The sequence below is a fragment of the Ovis aries genome, chromosome 6 (genome assembly GCF_016772045.2).
Source record: "Ovis aries strain OAR_USU_Benz2616 breed Rambouillet chromosome 6, ARS-UI_Ramb_v3.0, whole genome shotgun sequence".
NCBI lineage: Eukaryota > Metazoa > Chordata > Mammalia > Artiodactyla > Bovidae > Ovis > Ovis aries.
The window spans coordinates 61,674,268-61,695,141 of NC_056059.1; the positions used below are offsets into that span (position 1 = coordinate 61,674,268).

The window sequence follows — 20,874 nt, forward strand, 5'->3', positions numbered from 1 at the left end:
TAATTGATACTTTTGAACTGTGGTGTTGGAGAAGACTCTTGAGAGTCCCTTGGACTGCAAGGAGATCCAGCCAGTCCGTCCTGAAGGAGATAAGTCCTGGGTGTTCATTGGAAGGAGTGATGTTGAAGGTGAAACTCCCAATACTTTGGCCACCTGATGCTAAGAGCTGACTCATTTGAAAAGACCCTGATGCTGGGAAAGATTGAGGGCAGACGAGAAGGAGACGACAGAGGATGAGATGGTTGGATGGCATCACTGACTCGATGGACATGAATTTGGGTAAACTCCGGGAGTTGGTGATGGACAGGGAGTCCTGTCGTGCTGCAGTTCGTGGGGTCACAGAGTTGGAGATGACTGAGTGACTCAACTGATGTAGTATGTATCTCATTCCTTTTTGATAATTGAACACTCCATTTTGTAGATATACCACATTTTATCTGTCCATTCATCACCTGATGAATGTCAACTGATTTCACTCTTTGGTATCATAAGTAAAGCTCTATGAATATTTATGTACAAGTTTTTGTTTAAACATTTTTTAATTCTCTTGGGTATATACCCACTAGTGGAGTTGATGGGTCAAACACCACTGAACTTTTTAAGGAACTGCCAGATTGTTTTTCAAAGTGACTTACAGCATTTACATTCTTACCAGCAGTGTATGGATATTTCATCTTTCCATATCCTATCTGTTATCACATTACCTTTTTCATCGCTATTTCACTGTGGTTTAATTTGCATTTTCCTAATGACAAGTGGACTGCAAGGAGAGCCAACCAGTCCATTCTAAAGATCAGCCCTCGGTGTTCTTTGGAGGGAATGATGCTGAAGCTGAAACTCCAGTACTTTGGCCACCTCATGCGAAGAGTTGACTCATTGGAAAAGACTCTGATGCTGGGAGGAATTGGGGGCAGAAGGGGATGAGAGGATGAGATGGCTGGATGGCATCACTGACTTGATGGATGTGAGTCTGAGTGGACTCTGGGAGATGGTGATGGACAGGGAGGCCTGGCGTGCTGCGATTCATGGAGTTGCAGAGTCGGACATGACTGAGCGACTGAACTGAACAAGTGGTGTTAACCATCTTTTTGTGCTTATCGGCCATTTGTATATATCTTCATTGGAAATATGTATATTCAGAACCCTTGCCCACTTTTAAATAGGTTATTTGTGCTTTAATTAATTAGGTTGTGTTTGAGTTGTAAAAGATCTATATATTCTGGCTATGTCTTTTATCAGATATATAATTTGTAAGTATTTCCTCTCATTCTATGGGCTTTCTGTTCTTTATGTTGCTTTAGAAATGTAAAAGTTTTAAACTTTGATGAAGTACAATTTATCAGTTATACTTTCTGGTGTTGTATTGAAAAACACTATTGCTTAACCCAAGATTTACTCCTGTTTTCTTCCAAGTTTTGTAGTTTAGCTCTTCCATTTATTTTGAATTACCTTTTGCACATGGTATAAAAGTAGGGGTCCAACTTCATTATTTTGGATGCGGATATCCTATTGACTCAAGATAATTTGTCAAAAAGGCTATTCTTTCCTTATTATCTTAGCACCCCTGTTAAAAATCAACTGACCACCAATGTAAGCATTGTTTGCATTTCTGTAAGAACTTTAGGATAAGGTGGTCCATTTCTGCAGAGGTCACCTGAGATTTGCTCAGGAACTGCAATGGACTCGTAGATCAGTCTGGGAAGTACTACCATCTTAGCAATACTGATTCCTCCACTTCACTATCCTGCAGTATCTTCCCAGTTATTTAGAACTTTTAAGATTTCTTCCACTAATGTACTGTAGTTTGCAGAGTACAAGTCTGGCACTTATTTTAAAAAATTTATTCCTAAGGGTTTGTTTCTGATATGATTGAAAATAAAATTGCTTTTTAAATTTCAGAGTGTTGCTAGTATATAGAAGAGTTGATTTTCATATACTGATCTTGTTTCCTGCAACCTTGCTGAATTTGTTCCTAACATTTGCTTGATTTGTAGCTTTTACTGTGAGATCTGCTACAAAATATTAAAAACCCAAGTGACTTAATAATCCTGTTTCAATGCTTTAGAATAGTAAAATAATTTAAATTTCATTTTAATTTTATATCCCAATTCAAACTCAAATTTTTTGGACTGAACTGCATTTTCATCCAAAACTACTGTTTAGGACACTCACCTTGTAGTGAAAGAAATGAAACATTTTCCCTAAATGAAAAAATATATTAGTTTTAACTTGGTCTAACTTATGAATGATACATTCAGCCTCACTGTTCAATAATATTTGATGTCAGATTTATTTTATGTAATAACTAGTGGGAAGCCACCATGCCACCTTATTTAGCCATAGCTACTTTGCTTTTGTAATGAGGTCACTGTTCATAAACAATCAACATCTTATCACTGTTAAAAGGTCAAGAGAAGACATTGTAGCATTCCTCCTCTCCCTGAACAATGGAACTATAAAAGCATGTATTTTTAAAGTGTGAATGTACAAAATGCTGGACAGAAATTTTGGATCACGTTACTTTCACTTCATCACTGGTTGTCCCTTTCATTCACTAGATCAAATGGATTTTTTGGAGGAGTTCTGGTCAGTTCCCTGACATAACTATCTTTTATATGGGCGTTAAGCATGTAACATTTTCTTAGCATTCTGAGTCAAGCAGAAAAGCCCTAGTGTCAAGGCAAAAAAAAAAACAATTCTGTTAAAGAAAAAAACACCCAGAAAAGCATCTTGAATAAATTTGAGAAAGATGCAAAAAGCAAGTTAAAACACTTAACAGAAACTTGACATTTATTGTGCAACTTTATCTCCAACAGAACATGTGGCATTCTAGAGGTATATGAAGTAATAAAATCAATACTCCAATTAGAACACCTGAAATAACTGGCTCTAGTAACAAATGTTTCTTATAATTAAAAATATTGAATGTTTAAAAAACTCTTATAACATTTTAAGTTCCTAAAAGAAATGTGCCTAACACTTAAAAAACAACTTACTCTTCTATATAAATTGTTCACAAAAAATCTTGCTATCCTGTATTACACTATGCATTTATAGCTTTATTAACATATCTCTAGTGGGTATTAACTCTACACAGTACAATCAAATAGAAATTATTAATAAAGAATCAACAAGACTTCAACAATAAAAATATCAGGATCAATGGATTTGTCACAGTTTCTGCACATGTGTTCTTCATAGAAAATAGAGTAAAGGCAAGTTGGCCCCAGTGTCAGGCTGCTACAGGAAGTTCCAGAGAGGAGACACACACACACAGAGGCAATGCTTAAATAGGGCAGGGTCGGACTGCAGCAGCGACCTTCAAGGTTTCAGGACCCCTCTCATGGCCTGGCAAGCCCTGTTCCCTAGAAACAAACCCAGGCTCTGATGGCCGAGGCAAGCTCTTGAAACTTAAAACATAGCCAGAGGTGTCAAAGCCACAACTACAGGAAAGGATCAACAGATTACTGTATTTTCCTACAAAATCTTCACAATTCTCACAGTGACGTCATGGTTAAAACCCTCTCTTCCAAACCAGACTCATCAAATCTAAGGCTACGAATACAACAAATGTGAAAAGTGAAGGAATGCCGGCTAACTGATGTCCAGTGCCACGTCTAACATCTATCTGTTCCCGAAGAACATCACTTCACTGAGTTCAAACTTTTGCTTTTATATCCCTGCATTTTTGTACTGGGAACCCTACGATGGAAATGTGAACAAATTAGTCATTTTTTTCACTACTTTGATTAAACGACAAATCTATCCCAAAGTGTTGATGGGTTTTGAGAGCTGGAGAAAACTGGAACTACTGGAGAAAACTGAATGGGTCATTCCACTTTCTAAACCCCAAGATTTCCCCTTACTAGCTGAGTAATAAGCTCAATAAAATGGGATAACAATAACAGCCTAGGGAGTGCTTGTGAGGATTAAATGAGAGGAGGCATAAAGTGCTTAGCAAAACACCTGCACACAAGGACTCTGAACTATAAGCTATAGCTACTGTCAGTGGTTTTGAATGGGCCTGAATAGTTTTCCAATGCAGGGAAGACCCATCAGGCTACTTGTACTGGGGCAATTCTGACAATGAACACACTTTTGAGTAAGTCATCTTAGCAGATATATTTTTTATTGTAATTTGGGGAACTGTGATTCAGTGAAAGCCTAGTGCTTCTATTAGCCAGTTTTGGACAGCCATGAGGAAATTTAATCTGGTACTTTAGCACAAAGATACGGTAATTCAGTACTATCAATAAGCCGTACTGACTGAGCTGGTCATTAGATGAGTGAAGTCCTCTGAATGTTCTTTGCAACTGGATACACCATGGAGGGTAAAAGTGGTCTCTAACAGGTAAATATACTCATTATAGTTTTGAATTTTAATTAGGAGGCAAGTACTGGTGAGTTATTACTTTTGCACTTCATGTTGTCCAGCATTAATTCTTCACTGTCCTCTAACCACTGGCTGATAATTCAAGTAACTGCAGAGGGGCCTCAACTGGGTGGCATTTTCCACATCATTTCAAGTGAAGTGGTTATTTTTATCCAATACTTACATGACTGAAAGAAGCCATCACTATGTTTACAAAAATATATCATAATGATACATACTGCTGTTTAGAGACATTTACACTAGCGTTCTGACTCAAGCATCCTATTTGACATGTTTTGCCAAGCAGTTTTGGCAAGTGTCACCACATTAAACACACACCAGCAAGACTTGCACCATATGTTGAAAATCACTATTACATTTTTAAAAATTGGTATATAAGAGCTGTCAAAAATTATAAGCATGTGTATGGGGAAATGACACAGCACTGAATGAGAGAAGTTCAAATCTTTTCTAAAAATGAAGCTATCCAACGAGACTTTTTTTTAAAATGAATGAAATCTAAGAAAAACTAAGGAGGTAGTCTGTGGGCATTAGGTCCAGGTTCTAGAGTACATGCTGAATGACAGAATTCAAATGAGGGCAATATTCATTTGTTTTCCTACTTGATACTCCATCTATTTTCTGATAGCATCAGGAGGTCAAGCCATTAAAAGTGGCAGGAAAATGCAGACATCATGAACTTGGAGATTACCAAGTTTGTACCGTCGTCTAGATTTTGGGAAAAAAATCTGCTATTATAAGAATTTACTGGACTTAACCATCCTATCGCTATCTGACACATGGAGAAGCTGGATCAAATAATATATTAATATATCACCTTATAATTCTGATGAAGGTCAGTGTGTTTATGACTGGCAAAAGACTACACAGTCAATGTTTATGACCAATGAAGGGCTAAGACAGACCCAGAATAGGAAATCACCCACTTGCTCTACGGCTGTGAAGTAGCCACATATATAACATCTTTCAATTTCCCTATCAAAAGAGATGATGACTTTTTTTTTTTTAACAAATGCTCTAATGTTATCCTCTCCATTCCCAGTGAAGCCTAAAACAGCAGCAGCCTTTAATAAAAGCTGCCCATTTAGCCCTAAGCTTTACAAAGAATGCAGTTATCTGGATTAGGGTGATAAAGGAAGCCTCCCCTCCTACCCACACCTTAAGCAGAAACAGATTCTATCATCTCTAGAGCATCTGGTGATACGAAATGATTCCAAAGACACTACTACAAACTTGAGCTCAACAAATTAAACTGGGGAAAGCAGGTGGGAAAGGTCTACGCTAACTCAGCCAAGGCCAGAAATTCAGGGGAATATTGGAGGGAAGCAAGTACAACAACTGGGGTGAAACATTTCCGTTGGTGACAAAGAGAAACAAGATTTATGCAAATTCTAAAGATCAACTCAGCACAAAAAGACCCTCAAATTTCAGAGAAATTACAAACAAGCCCGTTGCATAGTTGTCAGAATGGCCTTGACGCTGTGTGTATACAATTTCAGAACAAATTCAGTGAATACCATTGGCCTCACCACTTGTTTGGTCCTCAGTGCACCAAACGGCTAGCTGATTGAAATTCTCATTGTTCAGCCCATCACTTTGGCATTGTGTCAACAGAGCCTGGTTTAAGGCTGTGGAAATTGTGCATCTATGAACCTACAAAATTGAGCATTTGAAAATGGTTTTGGATCTTTGGATGTTTCTTGACTGACACAGTGAAAACTTTTACTGTTTGTCAATCCCAGAGATCATATAGTGCCTTCCTTATCAACACAGTAGAAATTTTATTTTTTGGTCAAAAGTAACAAAGAGAAAGAGCTAGCTTCCAACTCATCATTGTCTAGAGGTGACCTCTGATCTCTGGTTTCTGTTTTAGTAACAGGTTCTGTCAATGTAGACACAACATACAATGTCACCTATCCCATGTCTTTGCTGAGAAGTATAAATTCAAGTCTTTGGAAAACATAAAGACAACTTATCTGAACTAAAATGAGAATGCCTGTTCCGTGTCCCTCAGGACAATGCTGTGTCTCAAGCTTCTCCCATGAGCACCAAACTAACCTCCATGGGGACCAGCTCTGCTCACGAAGCAGAGCTTACCTGAAGGCGTCAGACAGGCGACCAAGAACTCGCCCATCTTTTTTCACCCTCACCATCTAACTAGTCATCATTTGAAATCAACTGTAGTTTTTTCTTTGTATAATATAGTATGCTGAAAATCTCTGCAGGCTCCATACACTTTCCAAACAACCCGAAAATGGGCTTGTATTGGGAGCTGTTTGGCAGTAGGTCAAGAAAGTTAAGGTTTAGGATGTGTAAAGTCTGATAGAGTGACATGCTTTGGATTCTAAAGTGATGGTAATAGAACATTCACCACTGGAACTCGAGAGGACTGGCTGCTCGTGTGGAAAGATTTTGTCCACTAATCACCAGATCCATCCTGGGAATTTTTATTGAAGACTTCATCCTGGGAAGGTTGGTGATCGATCCCTTCGTAAAAGGAGCCTCCGTTGTGCAGGAAAGTGCCCACGGCTCGCCCCTGCCGGGCGTGACCCACAGCATCACTGAACACTTTGTTTATCTGCTCCTCTGAGGGCATCCACCAGTCGGGGTTGGAGGTACAGTGCATCCTAATGAATTCTGTGGGAATATACACAACAGTAAAAAAAAAAAAAAAAAAAAAAAAGAGAGAGAGAGAGAAACAGCTGGTTTTTGCAGTGGATGATAGGAAGGATGCTTAAACTTTAACAGCAGCTCTATAAGGAAAGCTTTATGGGACATCAGATGTAGTGCCATGATGACGTCACTTATTAGACTTTAAAACTTACACCATCTACATTTTCTACTCACGTGCAAAAATAAAAATTATGTGAGTGGTCCCTCTAACACATTTGCATGAAAGGTAAATCTGATTTGTGAGTCATGGTCTGCACCATGCTAGGTTCAAACCCTGTTGCTACATGCCCACATTTTTAACTCTTTCCAGAAGCACAGGAAGTATCATTAGCATGGCATGCTTTAACCAGCTACTAATTTGTAGATTAAGTGCAAAAAAATAAAATCTCAGTAAGAACCTGCAAAGGTTTTGGTTCGGAAGAGATTTCCACATTATTACAGGCTGTATTTATGTCTCTAATTATGATATCTATACATGTACTGACAAATATTTTTTAGATGGAGTTTTCCTCTAAATATTTAATTTCACCAGATACAATTAGGAAGAGATAGTGTATAAAGAGTAGCTAAGATTCCAATAAAACAATCTCAGCCTCCCTCCAGCTGAGTTCAAATCAACCTTTCCTGTTTTCTCAGAGAGTCAGGGGACATGCAGAGTTCCCATACAGCTATTTCATTAATAACATGGGCATCTGAAAACTGAAGTGAGCATTCTGGAAAAGGTCCTAAGTCAAACTGTTTTTTTTCTGTTTTGCACAGCTGATTGAAAGTTCAGGGTGACTGCTATTTACACATCATTTCTTCTCCAGCACTGCTCCCTCTATAAGACAGCAGTTCTGGTCATAGGATTGGATTTGTCTGAAATTTACTTATGAAAGCCTGATCCTATTTGCCCTGAGAAGCTGATGCTTTTAAGAACCTGGACCAGAAAAATCTCATGAACTGAACTGTGTCTATCTTAGCAGATAAACAGGGCCTTCCCTTCAATTCCATGCCTGAGGTGAGAGACTCATTCATCTCGTCTAAGTCCTAGCTCCGGTGGCCTTCCCTGGGCTGAGAACTGTGTTTATTCAGCATCTCATCCTGCAAAATTGTCAGGAACCAGATGGCTGATGGTGGGGTGCAAGCCTAGCAAACACTGAAGGACACCTACATCCTCAGACCCAAGCCATGGCCACTACAACGCTGGAGAGCGAGAAAGCAAGTGGGAGCACCAGGGCTCACATAGCAAGATCTCTCCCTATTATCTCCCTGTGTTCACACTTAGGCACAACTGCAACTGTCCTCAGATTGCCTCCAGCTAGGCTGTGAGCTCCACAAGTCAGGGATTCTGTTTTCTACTCCTTTCTGCCTTTCCCAGGTCTCCTACCTCAAGTTATTCGCAAGTATTCCGTAACTGTTTAAGGAGTTCCCCTACCTCTGTCCAGATGCCCCACTCTCCCAGGATCATCAAGAAATGAAAGGTGCCCATGAGCAGAAATCAGCCCTGCCACTCTGAGAATATGCTGCTCTGGGATACCTACAATGTCCCCTTTTTAGCACCCACTGTTGTGACAGGACTTCCCCCAACACTGTGCCAGACGATTACAAGCTCCAGGTAGAGGTCATTCTGTTACACAGACTGGAAGCACTGTCACGTAACTGACCCCCTCTTCCTGCTGGAGTCAAACCACTCCAGGGAACAGGCCCACCTAGAATTTGATTTCATTCCCTGAAGCACCCTGCTCTCCATCCCTCCAAACCTCTGCAGCTTCCTTAGCCTTCCTACACTTGCTGACCACAAGGACGTCACCCTGGGAGTCATCACACCTGAGCCTTCAGGAAAGGAATCCCATTTAGGTCAAAGAAGGCCCCAAGAGTTCAGCCTTTGGGACAGACACAAGGGCTCTAACCACCTGCCCTGACACATCAGCAGTTCCTGCCTATGCCTTCTCCACCCATGGGCAGGGGAGGCCTGTGCATCCTGACCAGCTCTCCTGTGCTGGAGAGAACATGTTCTGATTGGGCAGCCTGGGCTGCATCGGTGTCCCAGCGGGCCTGGCAGCATTCCCAGGGCAGAAACATTAGTGCTTTGGGATGTAAGTTAATCCCTCAGTTTCACAGACTTGCTCATTAAAATGTAAAATGTTTAACAAGGATTTATGGAAAGGGACAGTGAGCCCCCTTATCCTGATTCCTCACAAGCCGCAGGGCAAATTCCTGAATCCATACTGAGCAAGTTCTCAGCAGCCCCCTCCCCCTGCTAAGCTTACCACCACTCTGGTGCCTCTGTCTGCTCTGATGATACCGGGGAATAAAGGAACCTATGGCTAGTTTGCTAAGGCAGACACTGGAAATTCCCGTCACCCAGACACTCTAAATGGAATCTTTAGACTGGCCAACAAGGGGCACTCCAGCGCACCTGCGCCAAGTTGTTAATAACGATGGTATCTTCATTCTAGGTGGCTCTGTCAAGCCTGGGCCACCTGAATCAATCACCTGGGGTGGTCGCAAGGTGCAATAATGCACGCCTCCCCTGTCCTTCCCCCAGACCGCTGAATCGGAAGTTCAGGGTGGGTCTGGGGATCTCTGTTGCTAACAAATGCTGCACAGGCACCCTAGTCGCTGTGGGTGTCAGGACAGGGGTGCAGGAGTGAGTGTCTTTCTGATGATGAAGGCCCTATCAGTGATAAGGTTTTTCCACTGTGACTTCTTCACCAGGAAATATTTTGATTCCTATCAGGAGTAAATCATTATTTAGTCTTTCCAACCAATAAAATCACTCAAACTATACAGGTTAAGTCTTTCCAGCCAATAAAATCACTCTTGAACTACATTTAAGTTAATATTCTGATATGGACTTTTCAGGTGCGAACAGAGCTTACGTTGGCAACTGTAATGTTTCTGCTTGTCTGTGCTGATCTGCAACCACCGAAGCAACCGTTTACATCTGGCTTCTTCCTCCTCACCCTCTGCCTGGCCTATCCGTAGTGTGGATCAGCTACAGAGTCATCAGCTGTTAATACTGATGAAGAGGTGTCATCTGAGCAGTATTTTTAAAATATGGACACTTAAAAAAACTAGAACAGAATCTGACTGGGCGAGAAATACTTTAGGCCTAGGGAAAATTAACTAAATAAATTTAAGGAGCAGGGGCAAGTATTCTCGACAAGGGTAGCTAGACTGGGGGAGGGTGCCATAGGCTTCAGATGAAAACGGGGTAAATTTTAAAATCCCTTGTCTTCTTTTCCTCTGTGCTTTTCCCAGTGTTCCAGCTTTCCTGGAGGTGGCCTTCCCAGGCAGCAAAGAAAATCTGAACTTAAAGCGTGAAACATGAGGTGCTATGCAGTGCTTATGTGCCACTAAGTGCTAAAGCAAACAAAGAATTTTTAAAGAACTTCTCGATACCGAAGAGATGGGCTACATGAAGCCTATAAAGTCTCAGCGGAAAAAAAACCAAAATACAGTCACGGCTGAACACTTGCACGGGGAGCCACAGCCAATGCGGTGAAATGAGATCACAGATGGACACTGAGCGGAAGGATGCAGTACCTCGGAGGCATGTTACTTTAACTGGATCCAGAGGGCGCCTCTCAGGACCTGTCTCTCCTGACTGCACTGACCTTTTCCTTTTTCCAAGGCCGCATGAGTACTTAAGCTCATCGGTAGTGAAAACAAATCTGATGAGGTATCGAAGGAGCCGCCTCCCATCTTTCTTTGAAGAATTTACAGCCTCATCCCACTGTTTGCTCGTTATGTAGACAGGATAGTTGTTCAACAGCTGCTTGCTTCCCTGGAAAAGCAAAATATTTTCTCATTACCTACTTAGCCAGCCAGCCAGCAGCCCGGGCGATCTCCATTTCAAAGGCAAACACGCTTTTTAACCAAGTGGCTATGCTGACAATGAACCAGGTACTGAAGAGCACAAGTAATTGCTCACTCTCAAAACGGGCACTTTTCAAATTACATTTGCATTTTCTATAACAAGAGCCAATGAGGTTTAATGAACACCTTTGAAAGAGGAGCTATTTATAACTTGCATTTTAACAGGTAGGTTAAGACGTGTCAAGATCCAATGACAGGAAACACTATTTAAATATAACCTGTAACTTTCCTTTTCAATCTATTAAAATATGCAAAAATGACTTTGAAGAGCGTGATCAAACAGGTCTCCTCATCCTTTGGTTGGCGGTTAAGTACTTTTAGAAATGATGCTGGTGGGTTATTTCCATAAGGTATATTTTTTGTGTTTAATGTACCTAATATCTGATAGCTGTTGCATTTCAGTGAAACAACATTAAAAAGTGAATTTAAAAAAAGTGGAATTGTGGAAACAGAAAAAAAATCACTAATAATAATGCAAAACAAGTCTCCTCGAATTATAGCTTCTGCAAATGCCACTATTATATCAACTCAAATTTTTCTTACTTTTCACCTTTGTAATTTATGTCTGCTATAAAATTCCCAGGCTAAATAGCTGCAATGGGACTAATTATAGGAATTTCTGTAACATTTATAAGCCATGTTTAGTCAATTGCACCTACACAACCATTATTTTAGCTCTGGTTGTCCATAAAATTCTACAGTCCAGGACAAATTAATTAACCCATGATCTCAGTTTTAATGTACTTCTTCCCCAGTAATTAAGGTGTACAAAATAAAGAAAGGAAACTCATTCAGTTTTACAACTTTGCCAATTTACTATAGGTTATAAATTGGCACTGTTTGGGTCTCACAGGTTTTTATTTTAAAAAGTGCTCTGTTAAGGTCTGAGGAGGGCAAATGGTACAGGAGCCAACAGGAAAGGAAGAGGCAGCAGCTATCAAACTGTCGCTAGATTAGACCCACAGAAACTCATCACCGCAGCGTCACACTCCTGTGAAGTAGCAGGCATGTGACTGACTGTCCTTTTTATAGGAAGCAACTGAGGGACATGGCTTGAGGTTGGAATTTAGTCAGTTTGGGTTTGAACTGAATCTTAGTTCTGCGTCTTATTTGGTGTTTCTTGAACAAGTTACTTCAGCTGAGAGGAAGAACTGTTATCATAGGTTTAAACTATGAGTATTTGGAAGCATAAACCAGCTATGTAGCATATGTCCTACGTATGATCAAAAGATGGGCAGGAGCCCAGAGGTTCCTAAGGGCCCCTTAGCCCAGACTGCTGTTTCATGGCAGGAGGGGCGAGACAGAGGGTTGACTGGCATGTGTGGCAGTGCAGACAGGAAAGCAGGGGTCAAAGATGTAAGACCAAGGGGGCTGGGCAACCAATCCCATGAGCCAGGCTACGGGGGACCGAGGTGTTGCCGATTCCCAGGTGAAACGAGACATCCTCCACAAAGGTAAGCAACAGAGGGTTATGGTTGGGGGACGGAGGCGGCAGATACTACTGAGGACCAGTGTCTGTCACACGGCAGGTGCAGTGAACATCTGCTGAATGACGACTGCAGGGACTCCCCTGGTGGTCCAGGGGTTAAGACTCTGTGCTCCCAGTGCAGGGGACACAGGTTCGACCCTGGTCCAGGAAGATCTCACACACTGCAGAGCAACTAAACCCATGAGCCACAACTGCCGAGCCTACACTCTAGAGCCTGGGAGACGCAACAAAATGAGAAGCCCACACACCAGAATGAAGAGTCGTCTCCGCCTGCCTCAACTGGAGAAAGCCCATGCACAGCAACGAAGACCCAGCACAGTCAAAAATGAGAGAAAGAGAGAAAGGAAAAAAAAAGAAAGGAATGGGGAATCAGAAGAGTCCTGACACAAAGGCCCACAGAAAGAGAGCAGGTGCAGGAGGGAAGAGAGGCGAGACTCTGGGGATGAGGAGGGCTGGGAAACGGGCCCCTGGACGGGACAACTGGGAGAGCAGCCTGGAGTGGGGTAGGGGACAGCTCTCTCAGAGCATTCTGATAAGGAGTGGAGGTGCAGCCAGACTACAGACAGGGCAGAGCAAACAGAAATAAGAGTGGAGAAATGAACACAGACCAGTCTTTCAAGGGTTTGATCACTGAGGTTACTATTCAGCAAGTGTCTTCAATGACAGGAATGGGGCTGAGACCTGAACCTACCCTTCAAGGAGCAGGATGCGTTGTGCTGTTAGGATGAAAGTGCCGCAGGGTGCTTTGGGTGATGGAAGGAGAAAGAAAAGATAATCGTTGAGGGAGGGAGGGAGCATCAAAGAGGGGCTGATTTTCAGAGTGGGAAGACTTGGAACAAACACTGTCTCTGCCTGAGGGAATGACAGGTGGGTTCCCCCATTTCAGGTCCCTCTGAGCCGAAAGAACATTGCCCACAATATTAAACTTCTGTTTCCCCCCCCTCAGAGTACAGAGGTGAATGTACTTCATGATGCATGGCCTTTCTCCGCAGGATATATCCTCATTCATAAGGCTCAAGAGTCTACCAGGCCTTCTGTTGGCCAGTCTGCTCTGGGGTACAGGTAGCTGAGCACCGAGATGCTTCGTCTTAAGGGCCTCCCGCACGGGGCACCGTTCACCTCGCCACTGGAGACCTACCTCGGTCGGCTGCTCAGCTGGCTGTGGGATCATGAGCTGGTTGTGATGCTGGAGCACCATCTTCAGGTAATCTAAGACGGTCTGGCAGGGCACTGGGTGGAAGAAATCGCAACAACTGCACATGAGCTCAACTGTGCTGGAAAAACAGAAAGCTTTCAAGGTTTAAAAAGATTTTTGATGTAAACATCTAAAAAAAAAATCGACTCATTTTCTAAAGGAAACAGAATCTTCTTTCATTTGACATCCGCAGTTATTTCAGTTTGTAAACATGGAACAGATGCTACAGTTTGGGAAGAAATTTTGGGTTCAGCACAATTTAAGTCAAACTGACTCTAAGATGAATTTGGGTCAATAATAATGATGTCACATTGAACAAGCCACAGAAAAGACTTGTCTTCTTTGATTCAAGTGGTAACATGAGCACCCAATGGTGCTTTTGAAAATTAAGGTACTGAAGACTGTGATGTTCCACTCATTTAAAATTGATGATACAATGCTCATTATTAGTGCCATTCATCCCTGGTTCTTCAGGAAAGCAGTTAAGTCGTGCACTTTAGACCTGCTTCCTGACACGGACATGCCTGACCATGCAGCGTATCCCCTCTCCAGACACTCCCCTGATCTGGTCCAATTCAGATTCAGTTAGTACGTATATCATTAACTGTTGTACTATATTTTTTGAGGCACAGTCTTATAGAACTATTGAATAATTACAATAAAACTGAACACATGAGCCCAATATACAACCTGATATATTTTTGTACCATTGAGAAATAATTCTTACATCTCAAGATTTATGTTAGAGCCCTTTCTGAAGTATTAACTAATTGCTTTTAAAGGTCTCAGTAGCCTAGTTAATAACCTAATTGACATGGATCACTGGCATTATCTGTCCTGGCTATGTGTTTTCTTAGAATGTTTTTGTCATGTTAGAGAAAATAGTAAATATTTAATCTAAACCTTACTTTTAAAGTATTATCACTGAGCTTTCTTCACTTTTTTTTCCTCACCTGTTTTTTTTTTTACGAGAGCAAACCGAAGTTATCATCTTTATCCCCTGCTAATAGCTCTGGGTTTTTTTAGGTGACATTACACTGCAACATAAGAAATCAAACACTGTATCAACATCCTTTGGGAGAATTTGAATGATAAGTAGGTTAGGAAATTCTTCTTCTTGCCAAGAAATATTTTCTTAAATAACATCCTTACAGATTTGTCTTACATATCAGTGTCACAGGTCACTCTTGCACAGTCATCTGAATATATTCTTTAAAGAAGCATTTTGGGGACAACCACAGAAGTCAACAAAAAGAAGGCATATGTGTTTCAGTTTGAAGGAGGACTTTCACTAAGCCAAAGTTTAATAAAACCTGTCAAGTATCTCTAATTTTACCACTGTATTAAAAGCCTAACTCACTTTAAAGTCCATCCTGATGTAACTAAATCCTGTGATTTACAATTCTGCCAGATCTTGCCCAAATTCCTCTTAAGGGGTACACTTACTGGATAACAGTTCTATGTTCTGACAGACACTTTTACCCTGGATATGGCTGAGTAGGGAGTTTGAGTCACTGAGAGCTAGAAAATCCACTTTCTAAACCATACCATTTCTGCTCGGGTATGCAAAGTTCATGGAAAAGTCTGAGCAAGTTAACTGAATGACAAATAGTAATTTCCCACATTACTAGAGTTCCATAAACAAACAGTCCAACCCACTTGCTGATGCCATAGTGAGTGAGAATGAATCTTCTGGCAATGGGAATTGATTACTGGAAAAATGTAGAAGACTTGAGAAGCTAATGGAGACAGGAAACAGGTTTGCTATTCAGTTCTGGCTTTTCACTGACTGTGTGGCCTTTGGAACTCCATTTAACTTCTGTGTCTAAGTCTCTTCTGTACATTGCCAAATATAAGGGTTTCAGGAGCAGCAATGCAGGAGAAGGCAATGGCAACCCACTCCAGTACTCTTGCCAGGAAGGTCCCATGGATGGAAGAGCCTGGTAGGCTGCAGCCCACGGGAACACCAGGAGTCGGACACGACTTCACTTTCACTTTCATGTATTAGAGAAGGAAATGGCAACCCACTCCAGTATTCTTGCCTGGAGAATCCCAGGGACAGGAGAGCCGGGTGGGCTGCCGTCTATGGGGTCGCACAGAGTTGGACACGACTGAAGCGACTTAGCAGCAGCAGCAATGCAACTCTATGTATGTCACTGCACTGCAAAGCAACCTGTGCGAGGTATTATTCTGGATTTAGTTTGGAAGTTTTAGTAAAATTTGTAAATACTCACTGACTGATTAGGATTTGAATGAAACTCCTTTTGCTACTTTATCCATATTTTACATATGTTTACAGAAAAATGTTTAAGAACAAAATGCTTATAAAACTGAATATTCAGTGTGACCTCAACTGTGTTAAAAATAATTATGTGCAAAGAGAAGAGACTGGAAAGAAATAAACCAAAGCATCAATAATTAAAAATGATTTTAAAATTATTTTTAAAAATTAATTTAAAGTAATTAAAAACTTTATCCTTTACCATCCTTGTAAAGACCAATTTTAAAAAATCTCTACAGTGGGCATGGACCATAACTTCAAAGTTGTTTAAAGAATGTCTACATAACTGTTATCTCCCCTTCCTTTGCCATCTATGACCTTCAGTAGTTGCTTGTATAGGCTTGGAGGCAGACTTTCCCATCTCTACACCCTGAATATTCAGGCAGCAGTGCTAACCTCTGAGCAAGGCCAGCTGACCCAAACATTCTGGAAGAAAATGGAATTTCACCTGCATTTACCAGCCATGGGGCTCTGCTGAAGGCAGGTGGGTCCTGTGGGCTGATGTCTGGGCACAGGGCTGAAGCCAGGAACACTGAGGACTAGGCTCAGGTCTAGCTACTTAAATCGACTCTGCAGAGCTGGCTGCTGTATGGTCTGAAAGCCTTGTTAAGTAACGTTCTTCCACGGAAAACTGATCTTTTTGCCCTTGTTAAGGGTGCTTGGGTGTCAAGTATCTAATTTTCCTGGCAGACCACTGCATTAACATCTTAATCAGCTTTTCTTCCTGTTCATTCAGCATTATTTAATCTACTCTGCTATATCATTGTTTTTAAAGACTCAAAACATTTACTCGAAATCCAGCACATACTGTTTTATAGGGAGACTGAAATTATTCACCATCCTGACAAGCAAGCCATCTGCGTGCTCTATCACCTCTAAGCGTCTGTCCTAGTCGCACTGTCTCTGGAGAGTGTAAGTTCCTGAATTGTAAACATCTAGAAATAAACAGTGAGCTTTAAAAAGTCCTCAGCCTACAGACACATGGCTGTTCTCTTGATAATGAAAAGGTTCTGTCTCTGATTAATTTAATTGATATGTATAGACGCTATAAGAGAACATGCCTGAAACTCGGCTGGAAATCAGGGATACAAGGATGACTCTGACTTACGTCTCTGCCCTCAAGAACCTTACATGGCCTGCCTCTCCTTGTATCAAGATACCAGGAGAGACAAAGAGTGAAAACTTGCCCTGCTACTGACTTCAAAAGAAGCAAGCATGATGTGCTACAGAAAGTGGTTAGTTCTGCCTGGGAACTGGGGGAGGGGTCTGGCAGGTAACTGTCACCTGCCTGAGATGTCACCTGAAGGGTAAGTAGGAGCTCCTCGAGTGGGGAAAAGGGAGGGTATGTCCTTAGACTGGAGGGACAGCAGGAGTTAAGGGAAGACCAGAAGCAAGAGGTAAAGAAACTGCCTGCCAGTGCAGGAGACATGGGTTCAATCCCTGGTTCAGGAAGATTCCCTGGAGTAGGAAATGGCAACCCACCTCAGTATTCTTGCCTGGAAAATTCCATGCACCGGAGCCTGGCAGGCTACAGTCCATGGTGTTGCAGAGTCAGACATGACTGAGTGATTGAGCATGCAGAAGCAAATGCATGGAGGTTTAGGAATCACAAATTGTCCAGAGGGGTTGGAGTACTCGGGGCCTGGTGGGAACTGAAGGGCGAGCCTCCAAAATTGAACAGGAGGACTCAGGTAGCGAAGGACATCATGCCATGCCACACTAAGGGTGCTGGAATTTACTCCATGCACCACGTGAAGCCGAGAGGCATTCAGCAGAGGGTGATGTGTGCTGTTTCATCTGGGAGAGCCTGGGATTGAACAGATACTGCAAGAGGCCACGTTCTGAGTCAGGTGTGGATGAAAGCCGTGGGGAGAGAGACGAGGACTCCATATGGATGGGCACATACAAGGTGGATTCCAAAGGACAGAAGACCGACATGAAGTAGGAACAGAGACGCTTATGAACAGAGCTGAAGTTCCCCACCCGGGTAACTAATTCAATGCCCACCTCTTTACAAGGTTAAGACCACCACCACCAACCTAAGAAAACCACTTAAGATTTCTGTATTCTTGGGCACAGCACAGCGTCCCTCTTGGTCTCTTAAGGTGGCTGCTCTGTACGGAGTGTTTCCTAGAAGATCTAGCAGGCACTTCGTTGTTACTTGATGAGCTTAATACTTCATCATTCCAGTGTTACTAACCTCATGGTACAGAAAACAGAAACTGAGGCTCAGAATGGTTATATAATTTGCCCAAACCACTGCTAGCAAGTAGCAGGAGCAGGAATCTAAGCCCGGGTTTGGCTCTAGAGCCATTTTCTTCGGCTCATGCTCTTTTGTGTCCCACAGTCTCTCTCACAGCTTACAGCAAGAGCTGTGTGACATTTACCAATCCTAAGTCAAAGAACTCAATTGTTTCCTCCTCTGTCCCTATCACTTGCTCTTTTTTTTTCTCAGAACATATTTGTGTCTCTTCATTCTCCCTAGAACGCCCACATTAAATACGATCACTGTGTGTCTCAGGGACGGAAGTCGACCCGAGCCTTCTCCCACAGGCACTTCTGGCACGTGTGAGCTGGAGGCGGTGCAAGCAAGGTGGGCACTAGCAGACACTGCGGCTCCTCCAGGGCCTTTTTGTTCTCCCAAAACTAGTTATCCAGAAATGGACACTGATTTATCTTTTTAAAACCTTCTTACAATATCCTTACTTAAGATCAGACTGCATAATTCAGAGCTTAGCCTTGTGAGTTAGTGCAAGTGATCCTCATTATTTGCAGATTCTGTACACTTGCCTACTCGCTAATGGACTTCCCAGGTGGTGCTAGTGGTAAAGAACCTACCTGCCAACGCAGGAGACATGAGAGACTCAGGTTCGATCTCTGGGTCGGGAAGATCCCCTGGAGGAGGGCCTGGCAACCCACTCCAGTATTCTTGCCTGGAGAATCCCATGGACAGAGGAGCCTGGTGGGCTACAGTCCACAGGGCCGCAGAGAGTCGGAAATGAATGAAGTGACTTAGCACACACACCTGACTCACTGACATGAATCTGTAATGGTCAAATTCGAATTTGGGGTGCTCTTGCTGGCACTGGAGGACTTTGGCAGGTCACCAAGAAACCCGAGTTGCTGGAATCATACACTCCTGGCTGAGGCTGAACAAGGATACGCTCTGCCCGCTTGTTTCAGCCCTCATATGACAGTGAGGGTTCTTTTCATGGTCTAGTTAGTGCCACGTTCTTTTCATTTTTGTGCTTTTCCTGTGTGGTGATCTTGCTGTTTAAGATGGGTCGCAAACGTAGAGCTGAAGTGCCATGTAGTGTTCCTGAGCACGAGGCTGTGATGCGCTTCAAGGGGAAGATGTGTATGAGATAAGCTTGGCTCAGCTGTGAGTCACAGGGCTGTGAATTTAGTGTCAACTGACCAGCACTATATATTAAACAAGGCCTCTTTAAACAAACACATACTTAAAATGAGGTTATGAACTGACTGGTTGACGAAAACGTTGCGACCTCAGGCTGCACAGAACTACAGTGAACGACAAGAATCGACTATATTTTGAGGGTGGAAGAGGGTAATAAACTAGCTCTGTAAAGTGTGAACATTGATTTTTGTTTGGAGTTATAAAGATAAATCGAGATGATAAAAAAATGTACATTTTAAAAAGTAGAATGTTCTTTAATAATATCAACAGTTAAGTTTACCTTCCCTATATCTGCACTTAGAAAGTTTCAAGGTATTTTTAATGTCATAGTTATTTTACTTTGGAAGTTATCATTATTTCTAAAATTTTATTGAAGTTGATTAACAATATCATGTTAGTTTCAGGTGTACAGCACAGTTATTCAGTTATATACGCATGAAAGTGAAAGTCACTCAGTCATGTCCGACTCTTGAGACCCCATGGCAGATCACGGGGTCCTGCCAGGCTCCTCCATCCATGGGATTCTCCAGACAATACTGGAGTGGGTTGCCACACCCTCCTCTAGCAGATTTTCCTGACCCAGGGATCAAACCTGCAATTTTATGTCCTACATTGGCAGGCAGGTTCTTTACTACTAGCGCCACCAAAGCCGCCCTCAGTTACATATAAATATGTGTGTGTGTATATATGTATGTATGTATTTTTTTCCAGATTCTTTTCCCGTATAGGTTATTACATAATATTGAGCACAGTTCCGGGTTCTACATAGCAGATCCTTGTTGGTTGTCTATTTTGTATAGAGTACTGTTGGAAGTGGTTTTTTAATTACCATATTTTATGTTTTTAATACCTACATTTTGTCATATTTTAAAATCTCTAAACTTGGTGTTCAAAGACAATTATAAAGGGCAATTAAGATTTGAAGTGTTTTTTCTTCTTAATGGAACATAAACTACTGGTGTGTCTTATATTCAATGAGGGTTGAAATTAGATGAAATATGGCCTTTTATACCCAACTCCCTTATGAGTTCCCTTTAACCAGTGCTGACTGCAAGCTTTCTAAATAAAAGTGACTACTGTAACTTGACACCTTCTCCATTGAAATGTCTGCCCATCATTTTTCTTCTTTTAATAACCTCTCAGCTCTCTGTATCCCTGACCCTAGTATCTTCCTTTTGTGACTTTTTTCTTTAAACCTATTTCTTTTAAAAAATGTAAACTTCTAAAGACTCCGTAATTTCTAGTGTGATGTAGTATCTAGTGTAATGTCTAGTGTAACTTCTAATACAAAAGAAAATGTGCTAATGCTACCTCCTGGGATAAAATATTTAGTTACCTACTTCTGCAAATAACTCTGGAAAGTAAGTTAGAAAGTACTTTCTAGAAGCCCCTCGCTTGCATGTAGCTGATACTCAATACAACTTTGTTGGATGTTTCACAAATAATACAATAAACAAAGGCTGTCTCAGGTGGTGCTGGAAAGAACACCTCTTCCCAGTCTTCTTCCTTGAGGTGAGGGCTGGCGCCTTCCTGTCCCCCTTTTATAGCTGAAAGTACCTTC

The 20,874-nt window shown here is 41.8% G+C and overlaps 1 protein-coding gene across 2 annotated transcripts in view; it reads right to left on the reverse strand.

The window, feature by feature from the left end:
* Positions 1-2,772: 2,772 nt before the first annotated feature.
* BEND4 (BEN domain containing 4) overlaps positions 2,773-20,874 on the reverse strand; it is a 32,862-nt gene continuing 14,760 nt past the window's right edge. Inside the window, exons 3-5 of one of the 2 annotated variants that reach the window (XM_042251348.2) lie at positions 13,558-13,649; positions 10,669-10,838; positions 2,773-7,030 (exon numbers count right to left, since the gene is read on the reverse strand). In XM_042251348.2, coding sequence (XP_042107282.1) covers positions 7,021-7,030; positions 10,669-10,838; positions 13,558-13,649 — 272 coding nt within the window. In that variant the 3' untranslated portion in view covers positions 2,773-7,020. Of the gene's footprint in view, positions 7,031-10,597; positions 10,839-13,557; positions 13,650-20,874 lie in introns of both variants that reach the window. The other variant, XM_027971395.3, reaches the window with a different exon arrangement.